The sequence below is a fragment of the Oncorhynchus mykiss genome, chromosome 18 (genome assembly GCF_013265735.2).
Source record: "Oncorhynchus mykiss isolate Arlee chromosome 18, USDA_OmykA_1.1, whole genome shotgun sequence".
NCBI lineage: Eukaryota > Metazoa > Chordata > Actinopteri > Salmoniformes > Salmonidae > Oncorhynchus > Oncorhynchus mykiss.
In genome coordinates, this window is record NC_048582.1 from 35,421,366 (window position 1) to 35,440,823 (window position 19,458).

General features: G+C 41.0%; 3 protein-coding genes and 1 long non-coding RNA gene across 19 annotated transcripts in view; 1 reads left to right on the forward strand and 3 right to left on the reverse strand.

Annotated features, from left to right (window-relative positions):
* LOC118941149 overlaps positions 1-12,576 on the forward strand; it is a 21,171-nt gene extending 8,595 nt beyond the window's left edge. The window contains exons 5-6 of one of the 2 annotated variants that reach the window (XR_005037449.1): positions 5,240-6,518; positions 12,423-12,576. This is a non-coding gene — a long non-coding RNA (uncharacterized LOC118941149). Of the gene's footprint in view, positions 1-5,239; positions 6,601-12,422 lie in introns of those variants that run through there. The other variant, XR_005037450.1, reaches the window with a different exon arrangement.
* Positions 1,009-5,659, reverse strand: LOC110496802 (lens epithelium-derived growth factor). The gene is made up of 3 exons (XM_036952597.1): positions 5,519-5,659; positions 3,552-3,725; positions 1,009-3,457 (listed from the first exon to the last, which is right to left on the reverse strand). Exons 2-3 carry the CDS (start codon positions 3,643-3,645, stop codon positions 2,496-2,498), a joined length of 1,056 nt encoding a protein of 351 aa, XP_036808492.1. The 5' UTR covers positions 3,646-3,725; positions 5,519-5,659; the 3' UTR covers positions 1,009-2,495.
* On the reverse strand, positions 8,206-14,639 carry LOC118941137 (serine/arginine-rich splicing factor SR45-like). Of its 11 annotated transcripts, none has more exons than XM_036952567.1 (3): positions 14,305-14,639; positions 10,832-10,921; positions 8,206-10,789 (listed from the first exon to the last, which is right to left on the reverse strand). In XM_036952567.1, exons 2-3 carry the CDS (start codon positions 10,839-10,841, stop codon positions 9,696-9,698), a joined length of 1,104 nt encoding a protein of 367 aa, XP_036808462.1. In that variant the 5' UTR covers positions 10,842-10,921; positions 14,305-14,639; the 3' UTR covers positions 8,206-9,695. The 11 variants fall into 11 exon arrangements, with proteins under 11 accessions (XP_036808462.1, XP_036808464.1, XP_036808461.1 ...); XM_036952569.1 differs by having other exon boundaries at positions 8,206-10,768; positions 14,305-14,638; XM_036952566.1 differs by having other exon boundaries at positions 8,206-10,768; positions 10,811-10,921; positions 14,305-14,638.
* Positions 14,640-14,793: 154 nt separating this feature from the next.
* On the reverse strand, positions 14,794-18,762 carry LOC118941147. 5 transcript variants are annotated; one of them, XM_036952619.1, is made up of 2 exons: positions 18,580-18,762; positions 14,794-17,416 (listed from the first exon to the last, which is right to left on the reverse strand). In XM_036952619.1, exon 2 carries the CDS (start codon positions 17,334-17,336, stop codon positions 16,341-16,343), a length of 996 nt encoding a protein of 331 aa, XP_036808514.1. In that variant the 5' UTR covers positions 17,337-17,416; positions 18,580-18,762; the 3' UTR covers positions 14,794-16,340. The 5 variants fall into 5 exon arrangements, with proteins under 5 accessions (XP_036808514.1, XP_036808515.1, XP_036808516.1 ...); XM_036952620.1 differs by having other exon boundaries at positions 18,356-18,758; XM_036952621.1 differs by having other exon boundaries at positions 18,575-18,757.
* Positions 18,763-19,458: the final 696 nt, after the last annotated feature.

The window sequence follows — 19,458 nt, forward strand, 5'->3', positions numbered from 1 at the left end:
GTAGATTATGTGTTCTTGGGGTTAGTGTCTTGCTGGAAGAGCCACTTGCAGCCAAGTTTCAGCCTCCTGGCAGAGGCAACCAGAGCTGCGTGCGAATACCCATACTAACATACGTATACTGCACACTTAATGAGTATATACTACATAGTTAATTTTAGTATACTGTACACGAACAGTATGCTTTCAGTTGAGCGTACTGTCTCTTCACTTGTCTACCGGAAGTTGATGCTGTTGCTATGCAACCTCTTGCTAGCTAGTTAGCATAACAAATGACTAGCTAAACATTTTACAACTTTGGGTGTGTTCTTAAATTCAATCTGGAGTGCCAGAGTGCGCTTGTAAATTCAGAGTGTAGTCAGATTGTCTGTTTGTAAATTCAGAGCTTTCATTCTCGGAGCGCACACTGGACACTCCAGCCTTTGGCTTTCTGATCTTCTGGCAGTCAAGCACCCAAGCTAACGTTGGCTAGCTTGCTAGCTACTTCCAGACACAAATGAGACCACTGACCATTTTACTCACCCTAGCAGAGCTGGTTAGGCAGTTTTCCAGAGCGTTGGTGACTGTAACTGTGACTGTAAATTACGCTCTTTTGCTGAAGTTTACTGACACCAGCCATATTCAATGGGGGTTGAGCGCTCATAAATTCATTACACTCAGAGGAGAGTGCTCTGAAATCAGAGTACTGTAGATAGCCAGAAGCGAATTTACGAAAAGACCCAAATGTCCATTGAGAATGCACAACGACTATACCATTTAGCTAAACTAAGAATGACGGGAATAATCTTGTCAATAAACGCTAGGTAGAGTCGGGGAACTCGGCTGAGAGTCAGACTCTGCAGACGTCAGTATTACTTATGGATTGAGCTCGGTCCAATAAACGGTGTGAACATTCCACCACTGACTTTTTGATCCTGACCAGCCAGGAATAAATGTTTCTATCAAATCTTCCATTTATTCACCACATTCTGCTTTTAAGCTTTACAATAATACAAAATAAAGACAAAGCAAGTCATATTTGAGGTTTTATTGAGATTAAAAAAACATCAAAAACAAAGTTTGACATTTCACTTTATTACATGAAACTTTCTAAATATTTGCTCTCTCTAAAAAAACAGAAATTCACATTACCCTCAAATGAACGTTGGGGAGGTTTCACAGACCTGTTTCTGATCACAGAGATAAATACATAGGTAAAACTTACGGTATGTATCTCTATAGTTCTAACTGCATCTTGAAGAACATTGTATTAATCCAAGCAACAGACCAAGTTGAGAGACCAAGTTGAAAACATGAAACTAACAAGCTTTGGTCACAGGAACATGAATTCATACAAATTATAGATTCTGTTGTGTACCTCAATTACTATTTTTATATTACAGAATTTACGAAGTTGTAATGCAATATGAACTGTTGATATCATGGTCCAGCACATACTTAATTAAATAAACAAATACCAGACTAGATGAAGACATGTTTAACATACAATCTGAACATTTACACACAACATCACCCAGAGTCTGTGAAACCAAGCCATCCACTTCAGATGAAAGCCAAGTGATAAAAAACAAGTAAAAAGAGCTGACATAAAAAGTCTTAAAAAGAACTGTGAGGAGTGATGTTGAGTGAATTACAAGGATGATACTGGCAAACAAAACCATCACAATAGTGAATAACCATACATCTTCTAAGAGAAATCTTAAGGATGATGGATTGGAAGTTTACAGGTACCGTCTTGACTCCACAAGGTGAAGTATGCAATGAACCAAGTGAAAGAAAACAACTATGATTATGGTACAGTCCCAAATGGCACCATATTCCCCTTATAGTGCATTACTTTTGACCAGGGTCCATGGGGCTTTGGTCAAAAGTAGTGCACTTTATAGGTAAAAGGGTGCCATGATAGTGATACTAACAACATCTATATCGAAACAAAGATAGCTGGGACGGGGAAGTTGTTACATTCAAAGCTTTGGCAATTCAGGCAAATAAAATTAGAAGACATTAGCAATTCGAAAACTACAGAGCTTACGGAGAGATAAAAAACAAAAAACAAAATACTTAACTAATTCAATTGATTTAAACCATTTGAGCTTATTTGGACAAATCTGCACAGACCAATACAAGATTAACAAACCTCAATGAGAATATCATCAACTATAGGATGTGTATGGAATTAGAAACTGTATCAATGACAGTACCAGTGAAAAAATCTAAATGGGATAAGTCTGAACAGAATAATACAAGATTAACAACTGTCAATGAAATTGTCTTCACATCATTCAAGCTATAGATGACCAAGGAAGTACAAAAAGTACTTTTCTTTTCCACAAGGTTTCCACGAAGGCATCAAACCATAAAAAATAACAGCAAGAGCAAACAGACACATAGGTTAGTTGAGAAAGCAAGAAAGAGCTGGGTAAGAGATAATAAAATGTTAAAAAAACATCTTACAAGATGCTACTGATACTCGTTCAGTCTGTCCGCCCAGGTTCCTTTTACTTTACAACCTTTTTGATTGAGCCAGGCTTTCTGCCCCCCCTCTTAGGAACAACCACTTCTTTTTTCTTAATAGCTGCCACTACCTTACCAGGTTTACTAGCCTTGCCATGACCATCGCGTGGTTTAATTTCCTCTTCTTTGTCATCTTCTACTAGAGAAAAGACTTCATCCTCATTTCTCTGTGTATCTTCATTTTCCTCCTCTGAATCATACGCTGTATAATCAGCGTTCACAGACTTTCTCTTGCCTTTTTGCCTCTGGGCTTGGAAGGCAGCTTCATCGAACACATTTGCTTTACCGTTGGAGCGGCGGTAAAGCCTTACTATTGGAGAAACAGTGCAACCCTGTTTGGCTGAGGGTGAACTGTTGGACCTATCCGTCTCTGCTGCTCTCTTGGCTTTGAAGGAGCCTAAGGGGCGGCCACTCTTTCGCGGGGAATCATCTTTAGCGGGAGGCTTTGAAACTTTAGAAGTTGGAGGTGGGTTCGTCTGTAAGTTGGCACCTCTATCTGTTGATGCCTTGAGTGGACGGCCTCTTCTCCGTGGCTCGGCAGAGGTGGGTGTGGCGGGGGGATCCCTGCGGGGATGGATGCGCGGCCTTCCGAGCGGCTTCCACACTCTAGGTTGGCTTTTCAGTATCTTTCTCTCCTCTTCCTCCTCGGGTGACAGGTACTTCCTCGGCCTACCCAATTTTTTTTTTTGCTGAACTTTTTTGGGCCGGCCACGCTCTGCTGAAACAGCATTAGGGTCAACCACTTTACGTGGCCTGCCCCGTGGCTGCTTGTCTAGTACCCTCAGTATCTTAGGTTTCTTGGAGCCTGATCCTTTGGGCCTACCCCTTCCCCTCTTAGGTGGTATGGGGCTGCCATTAGACAAGGCATCGGACTCCTCTTCACTACCAGTGGCATCCATTGCCCCTTCTTTCGACGCAATTGCCCCTTCTTCCGAAGCCGTTGCCCCTTCTTCCGACGCAGTTGCCCCTTCCCCTTCTTCCGACGCCGTTGCCCCTTCCCTATTCCGACATTGTTGCCCCTTCATCCGACATTGTTGCCCCTTCATCCGACATTGTTGCCCCTTCATCCGACATTGTTGCCCCTTCTTCCGACATTGTTGCCCCTTCTTCCGACATTGTTGCCCCTTCTTTCATCTGTTTTCTTGCAACCTGGCTCCTTTCTTTCCTTCCAGCTCACTTCCTAGGAGGTCTTGTGAACTACTTAGGGCTTCCCACTGTAAAGGTCATATTGAGAAGGTTACAATACAAAACAAAATGTTCTTTGTGCACGCACCCCTTCATAAAACTGGCATACATGGGTACGAGAAAGTGTAGCTAGCATGTCTAGGCTGGACAATAGAATGAGTCAAAATTCCCCCAAGGATGAAACATGGCAAAAGAACGTTAGCTAAGCTGGAACACTAGCATATGAATGGAATTGAACATTCGCAGGGTCTCTTCTGAATGGAGTGACGCTTATAATTCCATTTATGTATCCCTTTTTATTTTACCACTACAATCTGTTCTTAGGACGAAACTGAAAAATAACTTGTGTAGAAAGTAAACATCCGCACCTCGATGGTGCCAAGTGTGAGTATGTCTGCATAACACGGAAGTAGTTCCATGAGTAATGTGTTGTGGTGTACATTTTAACTACCAACGTGGGCATTGCCAACAACAGCGAAGCAGGAGGCGTGACTTAGAACAATGTGAGTAGAACGGTCGGAAGGCGAGTTGGTGCCACGGTGCTCAATAGAACTATTAGGAGCGGGAAAAATGCCCCAAAATAAGGCCTGTTTTTTTCGTGATTACTTCAAAACTACGGCAGACAGCTGGGACATATTTGTAATATTATGAAACTGGGCTCCATGGCGGATGCAATTAACTAGTTTTATCAGAAAAAGTATTGTTAAAAATGTAATGTGTCCAGCCTAACGTGTCTTGTAATATGCACATTGTAAACAGATTGTTTACTAATTGCAGTTTCTTCATTTTGTGATAGGTCACGTTGCAATTATGTATATGGAAAGGTGCACAATAAACAAAATATGATATGACAGTCTCCTCCATAAGTAAACTAAAGTTGATGCATTGACGCGACATTGAAATCTAGCTAGCTAGTATCCTGATTCAGTGACTGTTTTGGTTACTAGTAGCTAGTTAGCCAACTTTACCAGATGTTCGAAGTAACATCACATTCATCTTCTACGACCGGGGTGAACTAGCTACCGAAGTAAATTAACTTTAAAGTAAGCTAGCAAACTACGTAGCATAACTACGTAGCATACTACGTAGCTAGCTAATTATCTTTACAAAGCTAGCATTAGCTCGATCGCTTACGACAGCCCCGGATCTCAAGCAGGCTAAACTAGTTTAATGAAAATAGCACACGCCTCACATTGGTACAATCCTTGCGTAGCTGGTGCTGTCTACACTTCTATCAGATATCGTTTGTCATGAAAGTCGCCAGATGTTTAATCGGCCTTTGTTGTAATTGTTTAGCTAGCTAGCGATTTGAATTTCAACCAGACGTTGTGGCGGGTGAAAGCTGATTTTCTATCGACTAAAGGGGAAGTGGAACAACGTTTTTAATTTCCGCTCCCTGAAATAAATAAGATGTTGTCTATGACCCCTGTTCTTTCACAAGACACTGATGACCCTTGTGGAGAGTTATTTCCTTGAGCAATTATTATAAAATAAAAAAAAGAAGCATAATAGCATCATATCTCTGATTGATTTCCTTTGAAAGCCTGGGAAAACGCTTGGGCTTCTTCTGGATGATCTGGACATGCTACAACACCAAAAGATGAATTACCGCCACCAACTGGACGACGTTGAAAAAAACAAGGTAAAAATAAAACATGATAGGGAAAACAAATCCACCCAAAATAAAACAATAAAAACCACATTGACAAAACCAAAACCCCCAAACACCCACTTCTTCTATCCTTCAAATCCCCATATCTCCCTTCTTCTGACTATCCTAGTTAAATAAAGGTTAAATAATGTATTCATGTTTAATTCTCACCTGAGAGGCTTGTGACAATACTCCATGCAACTCCTCTGCCAAGAAGTCTTTCAGTCCCAGGAAACATTCCGTCGCATCCACAACAATGTCTATTTTCCAGGACTTCCTCTCCACCTTGGCAGTGCCATTAATCACCATAGCTATAAAGGCCACAAAGTCCACCTTCTGTACCTTTAACATATCTGGGTTCTGCCATTGAACGGTAACCCCTGCAGCCTTCAGTGAATGCCTATCCACCACCATGGACTACTCAGGAGCAGCATTTGAACCCTCAACCCTTTTAAATGCCCTAAGTGGGTGGGTCGCGAACAGGTGTCACTGGCGTGAAAAGCAAGCCCCCCACGCATCACGCCAATAGGGTTAACCCACTTGGTGGGAATTGCAAGGTGGCTCATTAGGGAGGATCACTACAGTATAGCTGAGAACTTTTACAGCTTCTGTATAAAATAATATGGCATAGTGAAAATATACAGTATATCAACCACTACTTTTGTTATTTTCGCACAACTTGATTTGCTACCCCTTTATTTTCGCTACCTCTATATTTTGTTCTCATGTCTCCATAGACAGGAAAAACATTGATGTATGGAGATTAAGGGAGATAAGAGGTATGTGGTAACATGAGTGATGGAAGCAGCCTGAATAAGAAAAATATATACAAATTGTATGTGTGTGTGTGCGCATGTGCATGACCCTGTACGTGCCTCTGTGTGGGATTTGGAGAAAAACAGGGAGAGAGCTTGAGAGACAATCCCAGAGAGACTGTGTGTTGAACCCGCTGCCCCCTAATACCCCTACCTGCTCCCTGCATGCTTTGCCATGGTTACGAGACAGGGCTCCCAGTTAATGTGTTTTTCAGCAGGGGTGAGCTGGGTACTAATGTGTCTCAGTCTGTCTCCTCAGCAAATGGCACAATCAATATCAACTGTCCCAGGATGCACCACCACTAGCAGAGGGCCAGGAAAACCACCAAGCTCCCTGCAAGGCTGAATAATGTAAGGTGACTGAAATATTCTGCTTTTATAAAATGTTATGCTTTTTTGAAATGAAACAAAATACCTTGCTCTCTTTAAAGATTTTAGAATTAGTTTGAGTTAGAGAAAATAAGAGTAATTAGAGACAAATTTTAATTTATTCAATTCATTTGTGTACAATATAGTAGCACAATTTATGGCACAAGAGATTTATTTTTATGTAATTTATTTTTGTTTTCAGTAAATTATTTTGATACGTACCGTCAGGTCCAAAATTATTGGCACACTTGATAAAGATGAGCAAAAAAAGACTATAAAATAAAATTTAAAAATACTGAGCTATTGTATGCTAAAAAACATTGGAAAATTGTTATTTTATTGTTCAGAGAAATACATTTTGTTTAACAAGTAATATATATATTTTTAAAGATAGGGGTCAAAATTGTCATCCCTGTTTTCAATACCTCACCTTGCGAGGATAATGACATTGAGCCTTTTTCTAAAATGTTTTATGAGATTGGAGAACACATCGGGAGGGATCTTAGACCATTCCTCCATTCAGAATCTTTCCAGATCCTTGATATCCTTTGTCTGTGAATATGGACTGCCCTCTTCAATTCAAACCACAGGTTTTCAATGGGGTTCAAGTCAAGAGACTGAGATGGCCATTGCAAAGTATTGGTTTTGTGGTCAATTAATCATTTATTTGTAGATTATGTGTTCTTGGGGTTAGTGTCTTGCTGGAAGAGCCACTTGCAGCCAAGTTTCAGCCTCCTGGCAGAGGCAACCAGAGCTGCGTGCGAATACCCATACTAACATACGTATACTGCACACTTAATGAGTATATACTACATAGTTAATTTTAGTATACTGTACACGAACAGTATGCTTTCAGTTGAGCGTACTGTCTCTTCACTTGTCTACCGGAAGTTGATGCTGTTGCTATGCAACCTCTTGCTAGCTAGTTAGCATAACAAATGACTAGCTAAACATTTTACAACTTTGGGTGTGTTCTTAAATTCAATCTGGAGTGCCAGAGTGCGCTTGTAAATTCAGAGTGTAGTCAGATTGTCTGTTTGTAAATTCAGAGCTTTCATTCTCGGAGCGCACACTGGACACTCCAGCCTTTGGCTTTCTGATCTTCTGGCAGTCAAGCACCCAAGCTAACGTTGGCTAGCTTGCTAGCTACTTCCAGACACAAATGAGACCACTGACCATTTTACTCACCCTAGCAGAGCTGGTTAGGCAGTTTTCCAGAGCGTTGGTGACTGTAACTGTGACTGTAAATTACGCTCTTTTGCTGAAGTTTACTGACACCAGCCATATTCAATGGGGGTTGAGCGCTCATAAATTCATTACACTCAGAGGAGAGTGCTCTGAAATCAGAGTACTGTAGATAGCCAGAACGAATTTACGAAAAGACCCAAATGTCCATTGAGAATGCACAACGACTATACCATTTAGCTAAACTAAGAATGACGGGAATAATCTTGTCAATAAACGCTAGGTAGAGTCGGGGAACTCGGCTGAGAGTCAGACTCTGCAGACGTCAGTATTACTTATGGATTGAGCTCGGTCCAATAAACGGTGTGAACATTCCACCACTGACTTTTTGATCCTGACCAGCCAGGAATAAATGTTTCTATCAAATCTTCCATTTATTCACCACATTCTGCTTTTAAGCTTTACAATAATACAAAATAAAGACAAAGCAAGTCATATTTGAGGTTTTATTGAGATTAAAAAAACATCAAAAACAAAGTTTGACATTTCACTTTATTACATGAAACTTTCTAAATATTTGCTCTCTCTAAAAAAACAGAAATTCACATTACCCTCAAATGAACGTTGGGGAGGTTTCACAGACCTGTTTCTGATCACAGAGATAAATACATAGGTAAAACTTACGGTATGTATCTCTATAGTTCTAACTGCATCTTGAAGAACATTGTATTAATCCAAGCAACAGACCAAGTTGAGAGACCAAGTTGAAAACATGAAACTAACAAGCTTTGGTCACAGGAACATGAATTCATACAAATTATAGATTCTGTTGTGTACCTCAATTACTATTTTTATATTACAGAATTTACGAAGTTGTAATGCAATATGAACTGTTGATATCATGGTCCAGCACATACTTAATTAAATAAACAAATACCAGACTAGATGAAGACATGTTTAACATACAATCTGAACATTTACACACAACATCACCCAGAGTCTGTGAAACCAAGCCATCCACTTCAGATGAAAGCCAAGTGATAAAAAACAAGTAAAAAGAGCTGACATAAAAAGTCTTAAAAAGAACTGTGAGGAGTGATGTTGAGTGAATTACAAGGATGATACTGGCAAACAAAACCATCACAATAGTGAATAACCATACATCTTCTAAGAGAAATCTTAAGGATGATGGATTGGAAGTTTACAGGTACCGTCTTGACTCCACAAGGTGAAGTATGCAATGAACCAAGTGAAAGAAAACAACTATGATTATGGTACAGTCCCAAATGGCACCATATTCCCCTTATAGTGCATTACTTTTGACCAGGGTCCATGGGGCTTTGGTCAAAAGTAGTGCACTTTATAGGTAAAAGGGTGCCATGATAGTGATACTAACAACATCTATATCGAAACAAAGATAGCTGGGACGGGGAAGTTGTTACATTCAAAGCTTTGGCAATTCAGGCAAATAAAATTAGAAGACATTAGCAATTCGAAAACTACAGAGCTTACGGAGAGATAAAAAACAAAAAACAAAATACTTAACTAATTCAATTGATTTAAACCATTTGAGCTTATTTGGACAAATCTGCACAGACCAATACAAGATTAACAAACCTCAATGAGAATATCATCAACTATAGGATGTGTATGGAATTAGAAACTGTATCAATGACAGTACCAGTGAAAAAATCTAAATGGGATAAGTCTGAACAGAATAATACAAGATTAACAACTGTCAATGAAATTGTCTTCACATCATTCAAGCTATAGATGACCAAGGAAGTACAAAAAGTACTTTTCTTTTCCACAAGGTTTCCACGAAGGCATCAAACCATAAAAAATAACAGCAAGAGCAAACAGACACATAGGTTAGTTGAGAAAGCAAGAAAGAGCTGGGTAAGAGATAATAAAATGTTAAAAAAACATCTTACAAGATGCTACTGATACTCGTTCAGTCTGCTCCGCCCAGGTTCCTTTTACTTTACAACCTTTTTGATTGAGCCAGGCTTTCTGCCCCCCCTCTTAGGAACAACCACTTCTTTTTTCTTAATAGCTGCCACTACCTTACCAGGTTTACTAGCCTTGCCATGACCATTGCGTGGTTTAATTTCCTCTTCTTTGTCATCTTCTACTAGAGAAAAGACTTCATCCTCATTTCTCTGTGTATCTTCATTTTCCTCCTCTGAATCATACGCTGTATAATCAGCGTTCACAGACTTTCTCTTGCCTTTTTGCCTCTGGGCTTGGAAGGCAGCTTCATCGAACACATTTGCTTTACCGTTGGAGCGGCGGTAAAGCCTTACTATTGGAGAAACAGTGCAACCCTGTTTGGCTGAGGGTGAACTGTTGGACCTATCCGTCTCTGCTGCTCTCTTGGCTTTGAAGGAGCCTAAGGGGCGGCCACTCTTTCGCGGGGAATCATCTTTAGCGGGGGGCTTTGAAACTTTAGAAGTTGGAGGTGGGTTCGTCTGTAAGTTGGCACCTCTATCTGTTGATGCCTTGAGTGGACGGCCTCTTCTCCGTGGCTCGGCAGAGGTGGGTGTGGCGGGGGGATCCCTGCGGGGATGGATGCGCGGCCTTCCGAGCGGCTTCCACACTCTAGGTTGGCTTTTCAGTATCTTTCTCTCCTCTTCCTCCTCGGGTGACAGGTACTTCCTCGGCCTACCCAATTTTTTTTTTTGCTGAACTTTTTTGGGCCGGCCACGCTCTGCTGAAACAGCATTAGGGTCAACCACTTTACGTGGCCTGCCCCGTGGCTGCTTGTCTAGTACCCTCAGTATCTTAGGTTTCTTGGAGCCTGATCCTTTGGGCCTACCCCTTCCCCTCTTAGGTGGTATGGGGCTGCCATTAGACAAGGCATCGGACTCCTCTTCACTACCAGTGGCATCCATTGCCCCTTCTTTCGACGCCATTGCCCCTTCTTCCGAAGCCGTTGCCCCTTCTTCCGACGCAGTTGCCCCTTCCCCTTCTTCCGACGCCGTTGCCCCTTCATCCGACATTGTTGCCCCTTCATCCGACATTGTTGCCCCTTCATCCGACATTGTTGCCCCTTCATCCGACATTGTTGCCCCTTCTTCCGACATTGTTGCCCCTTCTTCCGACATTGTTGCCCCTTCTTTCATCTGTTTTCTTGCAACCTGGCTCCTTTCTTTCCTTCCAGCTCACTTCCTAGGAGGTCTTGTGAACTACTTAGGGCTTCCCACTGTAAAGGTCATATTGAGAAGGTTAAAATACAAAACAAAATGTTCTTTGTGCACGCACCCCTTCATAAAACTGGCATACATGGGTACGAGAAAGTGTAGCTAGCATGTCTAGGCTGGACAATAGAATGAGTCAAAATTCCCCCAAGGATGAAACATGGCAAAAGAACGTTACCTAAGCTGGAACACTAGCATATGAATGGAATTGAACATTCGCAGGGTCTCTTCTGAATGGAGTGACGCTTATAATTCCATTTATGTATCCCTTTTTATTTTACCACTACAATCTGTTCTTAGGACGAAACTGAAAAATAACTTGTGTAGAAAGTAAACATCCGCACCTCGATGGTGCCAAGTGTGAGTATGTCTGCATAACACGGAAGTAGTTCCATGAGTAATGTGTTGTGGTGTACATTTTAACTACCAACGTGGGCATTGCCAACAACAGCGAAGCAGGAGGCGTAACTTAGAACAATGTGAGTAGAACGGTCGGAAGGCGAGTTGGTGCCACGGTGCTCAATAGAACTATTAGGAGCGGGAAAAATGCCCCAAAATAAGGCCTGTTTTTTTCGTGATTACTTCAAAACTACGGCAGACAGCTGGGACATATTTGTAATATTATGAAACTGGGCTCCATGGCGGATGCAATGAACTAGTTTTATCAGAAAAAGTATTGTTAAAAATGGAATGTGTCCAGCCTAACGTGTCTTGTAATATGCACATTGTAAACAGATTGTTTACTAATTGCAGTTTCTTCATTTTGTGATAGGTCACGTTGCAATTATGTATATGGAAAGGTGCACAATAAACAAAATATGATATGACAGTCTCCTCCATAAGTAAACTAAAGTTGATGCATTGACGCGACACTGAAATCTAGCTAGCTAGTATCCTGATTCAGTGACTGTTTTGGTTACTAGTAGCTAGTTAGCCAACTTTACCAGATGTTCGAAGTAACATCACATTCATCTTCTACGACCGGGGTGAACTAGCTACCGAAGTAAATTAACTTTAAAGTAAGCTAGCAAACTACGTAGCATACTACGTAGCTAGCTAATTATCTTTACAAAGCTAGCATTAGCTCGATCACTTACGACAGCCCCGGATCTCAAGCAGGCTAAACTAGTTTAATGAAAATAGCACACGCCTCACATTGGTACAATCCTTGCGTAGCTGGTGCTGTCTACACTTCTATCAGATATCGTTTGTCATGAAAGTCGCCAGATGTTTAATCGGCCTTTGTTGTAATTGTTTAGCTAGCTAGCGATTTGAATTTCAACCAGACGTTGTGGCGGGTGAAAGCTGATTTTCTATCGACTAAAGGGGAAGTGGAACAACGTTTTTAATTTCCGCTCCCTGAAATAAATAAGATGTTGTCTATGACCCCTGTTCTTTCACAAGACACTGATGACCCTTGTGGAGAGTTATTTCCTTGAGCAATTATTATAAAATAAAAAAAAGAAGCATAATAGCATCATATCTCTGATTGATTTCCTTTGAAAGCCTGGGAAAACGCTTGGGCTTCTTCTGGATGATCTGGACATGCTACAACACCAAAAGATGAATTACCGCCACCAACTGGACGACGTTGAAAAAAACAAGGTAAAAATAAAACATGATAGGGAAAACAAATCCACCCAAAATAAAACAATAAAAACCACATTGACAAAACCAAAACCCCCAAACACCCACTTCTTCTATCCTTCAAATCCCCATATCTCCCTTCTTCTGACTATCCTAGTTAAATAAAGGTTAAATAATGTATTCATGTTTAATTCTCACCTGAGAGGCTTGTGACAATACTCCATGCAACTCCTCTGCCAAGAAGTCTTTCAGTCCCAGGAAACATTCCGTCGCATCCACAACAATGTCTATTTTCCAGGACTTCCTCTCCACCTTGGCAGTGCCATTAATCACCATAGCTATAAAGGCCACAAAGTCCACCTTCTGTACCTTTAACATATCTGGGTTCTGCCATTGAACGGTAACCCCTGCAGCCTTCAGTGAATGCCTATCCACCACCATGGACTACTCAGGAGCAGCATTTGAACCCTCAACCCTTTTAAATGCCCTAAGTGGGTGGGTCGCGAACAGGTGTCACTGGCGTGAAAAACAAGCCCCCCACGCATCACGCCAATAGGGTTAACCCACTTGGTGGGAATTGCAAGGTGGCTCATTAGGGAGGATCACTACAGTATAGCTGAGAACTTTTACAGCTTCTGTATAAAATAATATGGCATAGTGAAAATATACAGTATATCAAGCACTACTTTTGTTATTTTCGCACAACTTGATTTGCTACCCCTTTATTTTCGCTACCTCTATATTTTGTTCTCATGTCTCCATAGACAGGAAAAAGATTGATGTATGGAGATTAAGGGAGATAACAGGTATGTGGTAACATGAGTGATGGAAGCAGCCTGAATAAGAAAAATATATACAAATTGTATGTGTGTGTGTGCGCATGTGCATGACCCTGTACGTGCCTCTGTGTGGGATTTGGAGAAAAACAGGGAGAGAGAAAATTGTTATTTTATTGTTCAGAGAAATACATTTTGTTTAACAAGTAATATATATTTTTTTAAAGATAGGGGTCAAAATTGTCATCCCTGTTTTCAATACCTCACCTTGCGAGGATAATGACACTGAGCCTTTTTCTAAAATGTTTTATGAGATTGGAGAACACATCGGGAGGGATCTTAGACCATTCCTCCATTCAGAATCTTTCCAGATCCTTGATATCCTTTGTCTGTGAATATGGACTGCCCTCTTCAATTCAAACCACAGGTTTTCAATGGGGTTCAAGTCAAGAGACTGAGATGGCCATTGCAAAGTATTGGTTTTGTGGTCAATTAATCATTTATTTGTAGATTATGTGTTCTTGGGGTTAGTGTCTTGCTGGAAGAGCCACTTGCAGCCAAGTTTCAGCCTCCTGGCAGAGGCAACCAGAGCTGCGTGCGAATACCCATACTAACATACGTATACTGCACACTTAATGAGTATATACTACATAGTTAATTTTAATATACTGTACACGAACAGTATGCTTTCAGTTGAGCGTACTGTCTCTTCACTTGTCTACCGGAAGTTGATGCTGTTGCTATGCAACCTCTTGCTAGCTAGTTAGCATAACAAATGACTAGCTAAACATTTTACAACTTTGGGTGTGTTCTTAAATTCAATCTGGAGTGCCAGAGTGCGCTTGTAAATTCAGAGTGTAGTCAGATTGTCTGTTTGTAAATTCAGAGCTTTCATTCTCGGAGCGCACACTGGACACTCCAGCCTTTGGCTTTCTGATCTTCTGGCAGTCAAGCACCCAAGCTAACGTTGGCTAGCTTGCTAGCTACTTCCAGACACAAATGAGACCACTGACCATTTTACTCACCCTAGCAGAGCTGGTTAGGCAGTTTTCCAGAGCGTTGGTGACTGTAACTGTGACTGTAAATTACGCTCTTTTGCTGAAGTTTACTGACACCAGCCATATTCAATGGGGGTTGAGCGCTCATAAATTCATTACACTCAGAGGAGAGTGCTCTGAAATCAGAGTACTGTAGATAGCCAGAGCGAATTTACGAAAAGACCCAAATGTCCATTGAGAATGCACAACGACTATACCATTTAGCTAAACTAAGAATGACGGGAATAATCTTGTCAATAAACGCTGGGTAGAGTCGGGGAACTCGGCTGAGAGTCAGACTCTGCAGACGTCAGTATTACTTATGGATTGAGCTCGGTCCAATAAACGGTGTGAACATTCCACCACTGACTTTTTGATCCTGACCAGCCAGGAATAAATGTTTCTATCAAATCTTCCATTTATTCACCACATTCTGCTTTTAAGCTTTACAATAATACAAAATAAAGACAAAGCAAGTCATATTTGAGGTTTTATTGAGATTAAAAAAACATCAAAAACAAAGTTTGACATTTCACTTTATTACATGAAACTTTCTAAATATTTGCTCTCTCTAAAAAAACAGAAATTCACATTACCCTCAAATGAACGTTGGGGAGGTTTCACAGACCTGTTTCTGATCACAGAGATAAATACATAGGTAAAACTTACGGTATGTATCTCTATAGTTCTAACTGCATCTTGAAGAACATTGTATTAATCCAAGCAACAGACCAAGTTGAGAGACCAAGTTGAAAACATGAAACTAACAAGCTTTGGTCACAGGAACATGAATTCATACAAATTATAGATTCTGTTGTGTACCTCAATTACTATTTTTATATTACAGAATTTACGAAGTTGTAATGCAATATGAACTGTTGATATCATGGTCCAGCACATACTTAATTAAATAAACAAATACCAGACTAGATGAAGACATGTTTAACATACAATCTGAACATTTACACACAACATCACCCAGAGTCTGTGAAACCAAGCCATCCACTTCAGATGAAAGCCAAGTGATAAAAAACAAGTAAAAAGAGCTGACATAAAAAGTCTTAAAAAGAACTGTGAGGAGTGATGTTGAGTGAATTACAAGGATGATACTGGCAAACAAAACCATCACAATAGTGAATAACCATACATCTTCTAAGAGAAATCTTAAGGATGATGGATTGGAAGTTTACAGGTACCGTCTTGACTCCACAAGGTGAAGTATGCAATGAACCAAGTGAAAGAAAACAACTATGATTATGGTACAGTCCCAAATGGCACCATATTCCCCTTATAGTGCATTACTTTTGACCAGGGTCCATGGGGCTTTGGTCAAAAGTAGTGCACTTTATAGGTAAAAGGGTGCCATGATAGTGATACTAACAACATCTATATCGAAACAAAGATAGCTGGGACGGGGAAGTTGTTACATTCAAAGCTTTGGCAATTCAGGCAAATAAAATTAGAAGACATTAGCAATTCGAAAACTACAGAGTTTACGGAGAGATAAAAAACAAAAAACAAAATACTTAACTAATTCAATTGATTTAAACCATTTGAGCTTATTTGGACAAATCTGCACAGACCAATACAAGATTAACAAACCTCAATGAGAATATCATCAACTATAGGATGTGTATGGAATTAGAAACTGTATCAATGACAGTACCAGTGAAAAAATCTAAATGGGATAAGTCTGAACAGAATAATACAAGATTAACAACTGTCAATGAAATTGTCTTCACATCATTCAAGCTATAGATGACCAAGGAAGTACAAAAAGTACTTTTCTTTTCCACAAGGTTTCCACGAAGGCATCAAACCATAAAAAATAACAGCAAGAGCAAACAGACACATAGGTTAGTTGAGAAAGCAAGAAAGAGCTGGGTAAGAGATAATAAAATGTTAAAAAAACATCTTACAAGATGCTACTGATACTCGTTCAGTCTGCTCCGCCCAGGTTCCTTTTACTTTACAACCTTTTTGATTGAGCCAGGCTTTCTGCCCCCCCTCTTAGGAACAACCACTTATTTTTTCTTAATAGCTGCCACTACCTTACCAGGTTTACTAGCCTTGCCATGACCATTGCGTGGTTTAATTTCCTCTTCTTTGTCATCTTCTACTAGAGAAAAGACTTCATCCTCATTTCTCTGTGTATCTTCATTTTCCTCCTCTGAATCATACGCTGTATAATCAGCGTTCACAGACTTTCTCTTGCCTTTTTGCCTCTGGGCTTGGAAGGCAGCTTCATCGAACACATTTGCTTTACCGTTGGAGCGGCGGTAAAGCCTTACTATTGGAGAAACAGTGCAACCCTGTTTGGCTGAGGGTGAACTGTTGGACCTATCCGTCTCTGCTGCTCTCTTGGCTTTGAAGGAGCCTAAGGGACGGCCACTCTTTCGCGGGGAATCATCTTTAGCGGGGGGCTTTGAAACTTTAGAAGTTGGAGGTGGGTTCGTCTGTAAGTTGGCACCTCTATCTGTTGATGCCTTGAGTGGACGGCCTCTTCTCCGTGGCTCGGCAGAGGTGGGTGTGGCGGGGGGATCCCTGCGGGGATGGATGCGCGGCCTTCCGAGCGGCTTCCACACTCTAGGTTGGCTTTTCAGTATCTTTCTCTCCTCTTCCTCCTCGGGTGACAGGTACTTCCTCGGCCTACCCAATTTTTTTTTTTGCTGAACTTTTTTGGGCCGGCCACGCTCTGCTGAAACAGCATTAGGGTCAACCACTTTACGTGGCCTGCCCCGTGGCTGCTTGTCTAGTACCCTCAGTATCTTAGGTTTCTTTGAGCCTGATCCTTTGGGCCTACCCCTTCCCCTCTTAGGTGGTATGGGGCTGCCATTAGACAAGGCATCGGACTCCTCTTCACTACCAGTGGCATCCATTGCCCCTTCTTTCGAAGCCGTTGCCCCTTCATCCGACATTGTTGCCCCTTCATCCGACATTGTTGCCCCTTCATCCGACATTGTTGCCCCTTCTTCCGACATTGTTGCCCCTTCTTTCGACATTGTTGCCCCTTCTTTCATCTGTTTTCTTGCAACCTGGCTCCTTTCTTTCCTTCCAGCTCACTTCCTAGGAGGTCTTGTGAACTACTTAGGGCTTCCCACTGTAAAGGTCATATTGAGAAGGTTACAATACAAAACAAAATGTTCTTTGTGCACGCACCCCTTCATAAAACTGGCATACATGGGTACGAGAAAGTGTAGCTAGCATGTCTAGGCTGGACAATAGAATGAGTCAAAATTCCCCCAAGGATGAAACATGGCAAAAGAACGTTAGCTAAGCTGGAACACTAGCATATGAATGGAATTGAACATTCGCAGGGTCTCTTCTGAATGGAGTGACGCTTATAATTCCATTTATGTATCCCTTTTTATTTTACCACTACAATCTGTTCTTAGGACGAAACTGAAAAATAACTTGTGTAGAAAGTAAACATCCGCACCTCGATGGTGCCAAGTGTGAGTATGTCTGCATAACACGGAAGTAGTTCCATGAGTAATGTGTTGTGGTGTACATTTTAACTACCAACGTGGGCATTGCCAACAACAGCGAAGCAGGAGGCGTGACTTAGAACAATGTGAGTAGAACGGTCGGAAGGCGAGTTGGTGCCACGGTGCTCAATAGAACTATTAGGAGCGGGAAAAATGCCCCAAAATAAGGCCTGTTTTTTTCGTGATTACTTCAAAACTACGGCAGACAGCTGGGACATATTTGTAATATTATGAAACTGGGCTCCATGGCGGATGCAATTAACTAGTTTTATCAGAAAAAGTATTGTTAAAAATGTAATGTGTCCAGCCTAACGTGTCTTGTAATATGCACATTGTAAACAGATTGTTTACTAATTGCAGTTTCTTCATTTTGTGATAGGTCACGTTGCAATTATGTATATGGAAAGGTGCACAATAAACAAAATATGATATGACAGTCTCCTCCATAAGTAAACTAAAGTTGATGCATTGACGCGACATTGAAATCTAGCTAGCTAGTATCCTGATTCAGTGACTGTTTTGGTTACTAGTAGCTAGTTAGCCAACTTTACCAGATGTTCGAAGTAACATCACATTCATCTTCTACGACCGGGGTGAACTAGCTACCGAAGTAAATTAACTTTAAAGTAAGCTAGCAAACTACGTAGCATAACTACGTAGCATACTACGTAGCTAGCTAATTATCTTTACAAAGCTAGCATTAGCTCGATCACTTACGACAGCCCCGGATCTCAAGCAGGCTAAACTAGTTTAATGAAAATAGCACACGCCTCACATTGGTACAATCCTTGCGTAGCTGGTGCTGTCTACACTTCTATCAGATATCGTTTGTCATGAAAGTCGCCAGATGTTTAATCGGCCTTTGTTGTAATTGTTTAGCTAGCTAGCGATTTGAATTTCAACCAGACGTTGTGGCGGGTGAAAGCTGATTTTCTATCGACTAAAGGGGAAGTGGAACAACGTTTTTAATTTCCGCTCCCTGAAATAAATAAGATGTTATCTATGACCCCTGTTCTTTCACAAGACACTGATGACCCTTGTGGAGAGTTATTTCCTTGAGCAATTATTATAAAATAAAAAAAAGAAGCATAATAGCATCATATCTCTGATTGATTTCCTTTGAAAGCCTGGGAAAACGCTTGGGCTTCTTCTGGATGATCTGGACATGCTACAACACCAAAAGATGAATTACCGCCACCAACTGGACGACGTTGAAAAAAACAAGGTAAAAATAAAACATGATAGGGAAAACAAATCCACCCAAAATAAAACAATAAAAACCACATTGACAAAACCAAAACCCCCAAACACCCACTTCTTCTATCCTTCAAATCCCCATATCTCCCTTCTTCTGACTATCCTAGTTAAATAAAGGTTAAATAATGTATTCATGTTTAATTCTCACCTGAGAGGCTTGTGACAATACTCCATGCAACTCCTCTGCCAAGAAGTCTTTCAGTCCCAGGAAACATTCCGTCGCATCCACAACAATGTCTATTTTCCAGGACTTCCTCTCCACCTTGGCAGTGCCATTAATCACCATAGCTATAAAGGCCACAAAGTCCACCTTCTGTACCTTTAACATATCTGGGTTCTGCCATTGAACGGTAACCCCTGCAGCCTTCAGTGAATGCCTATCCACCACCATGGACTA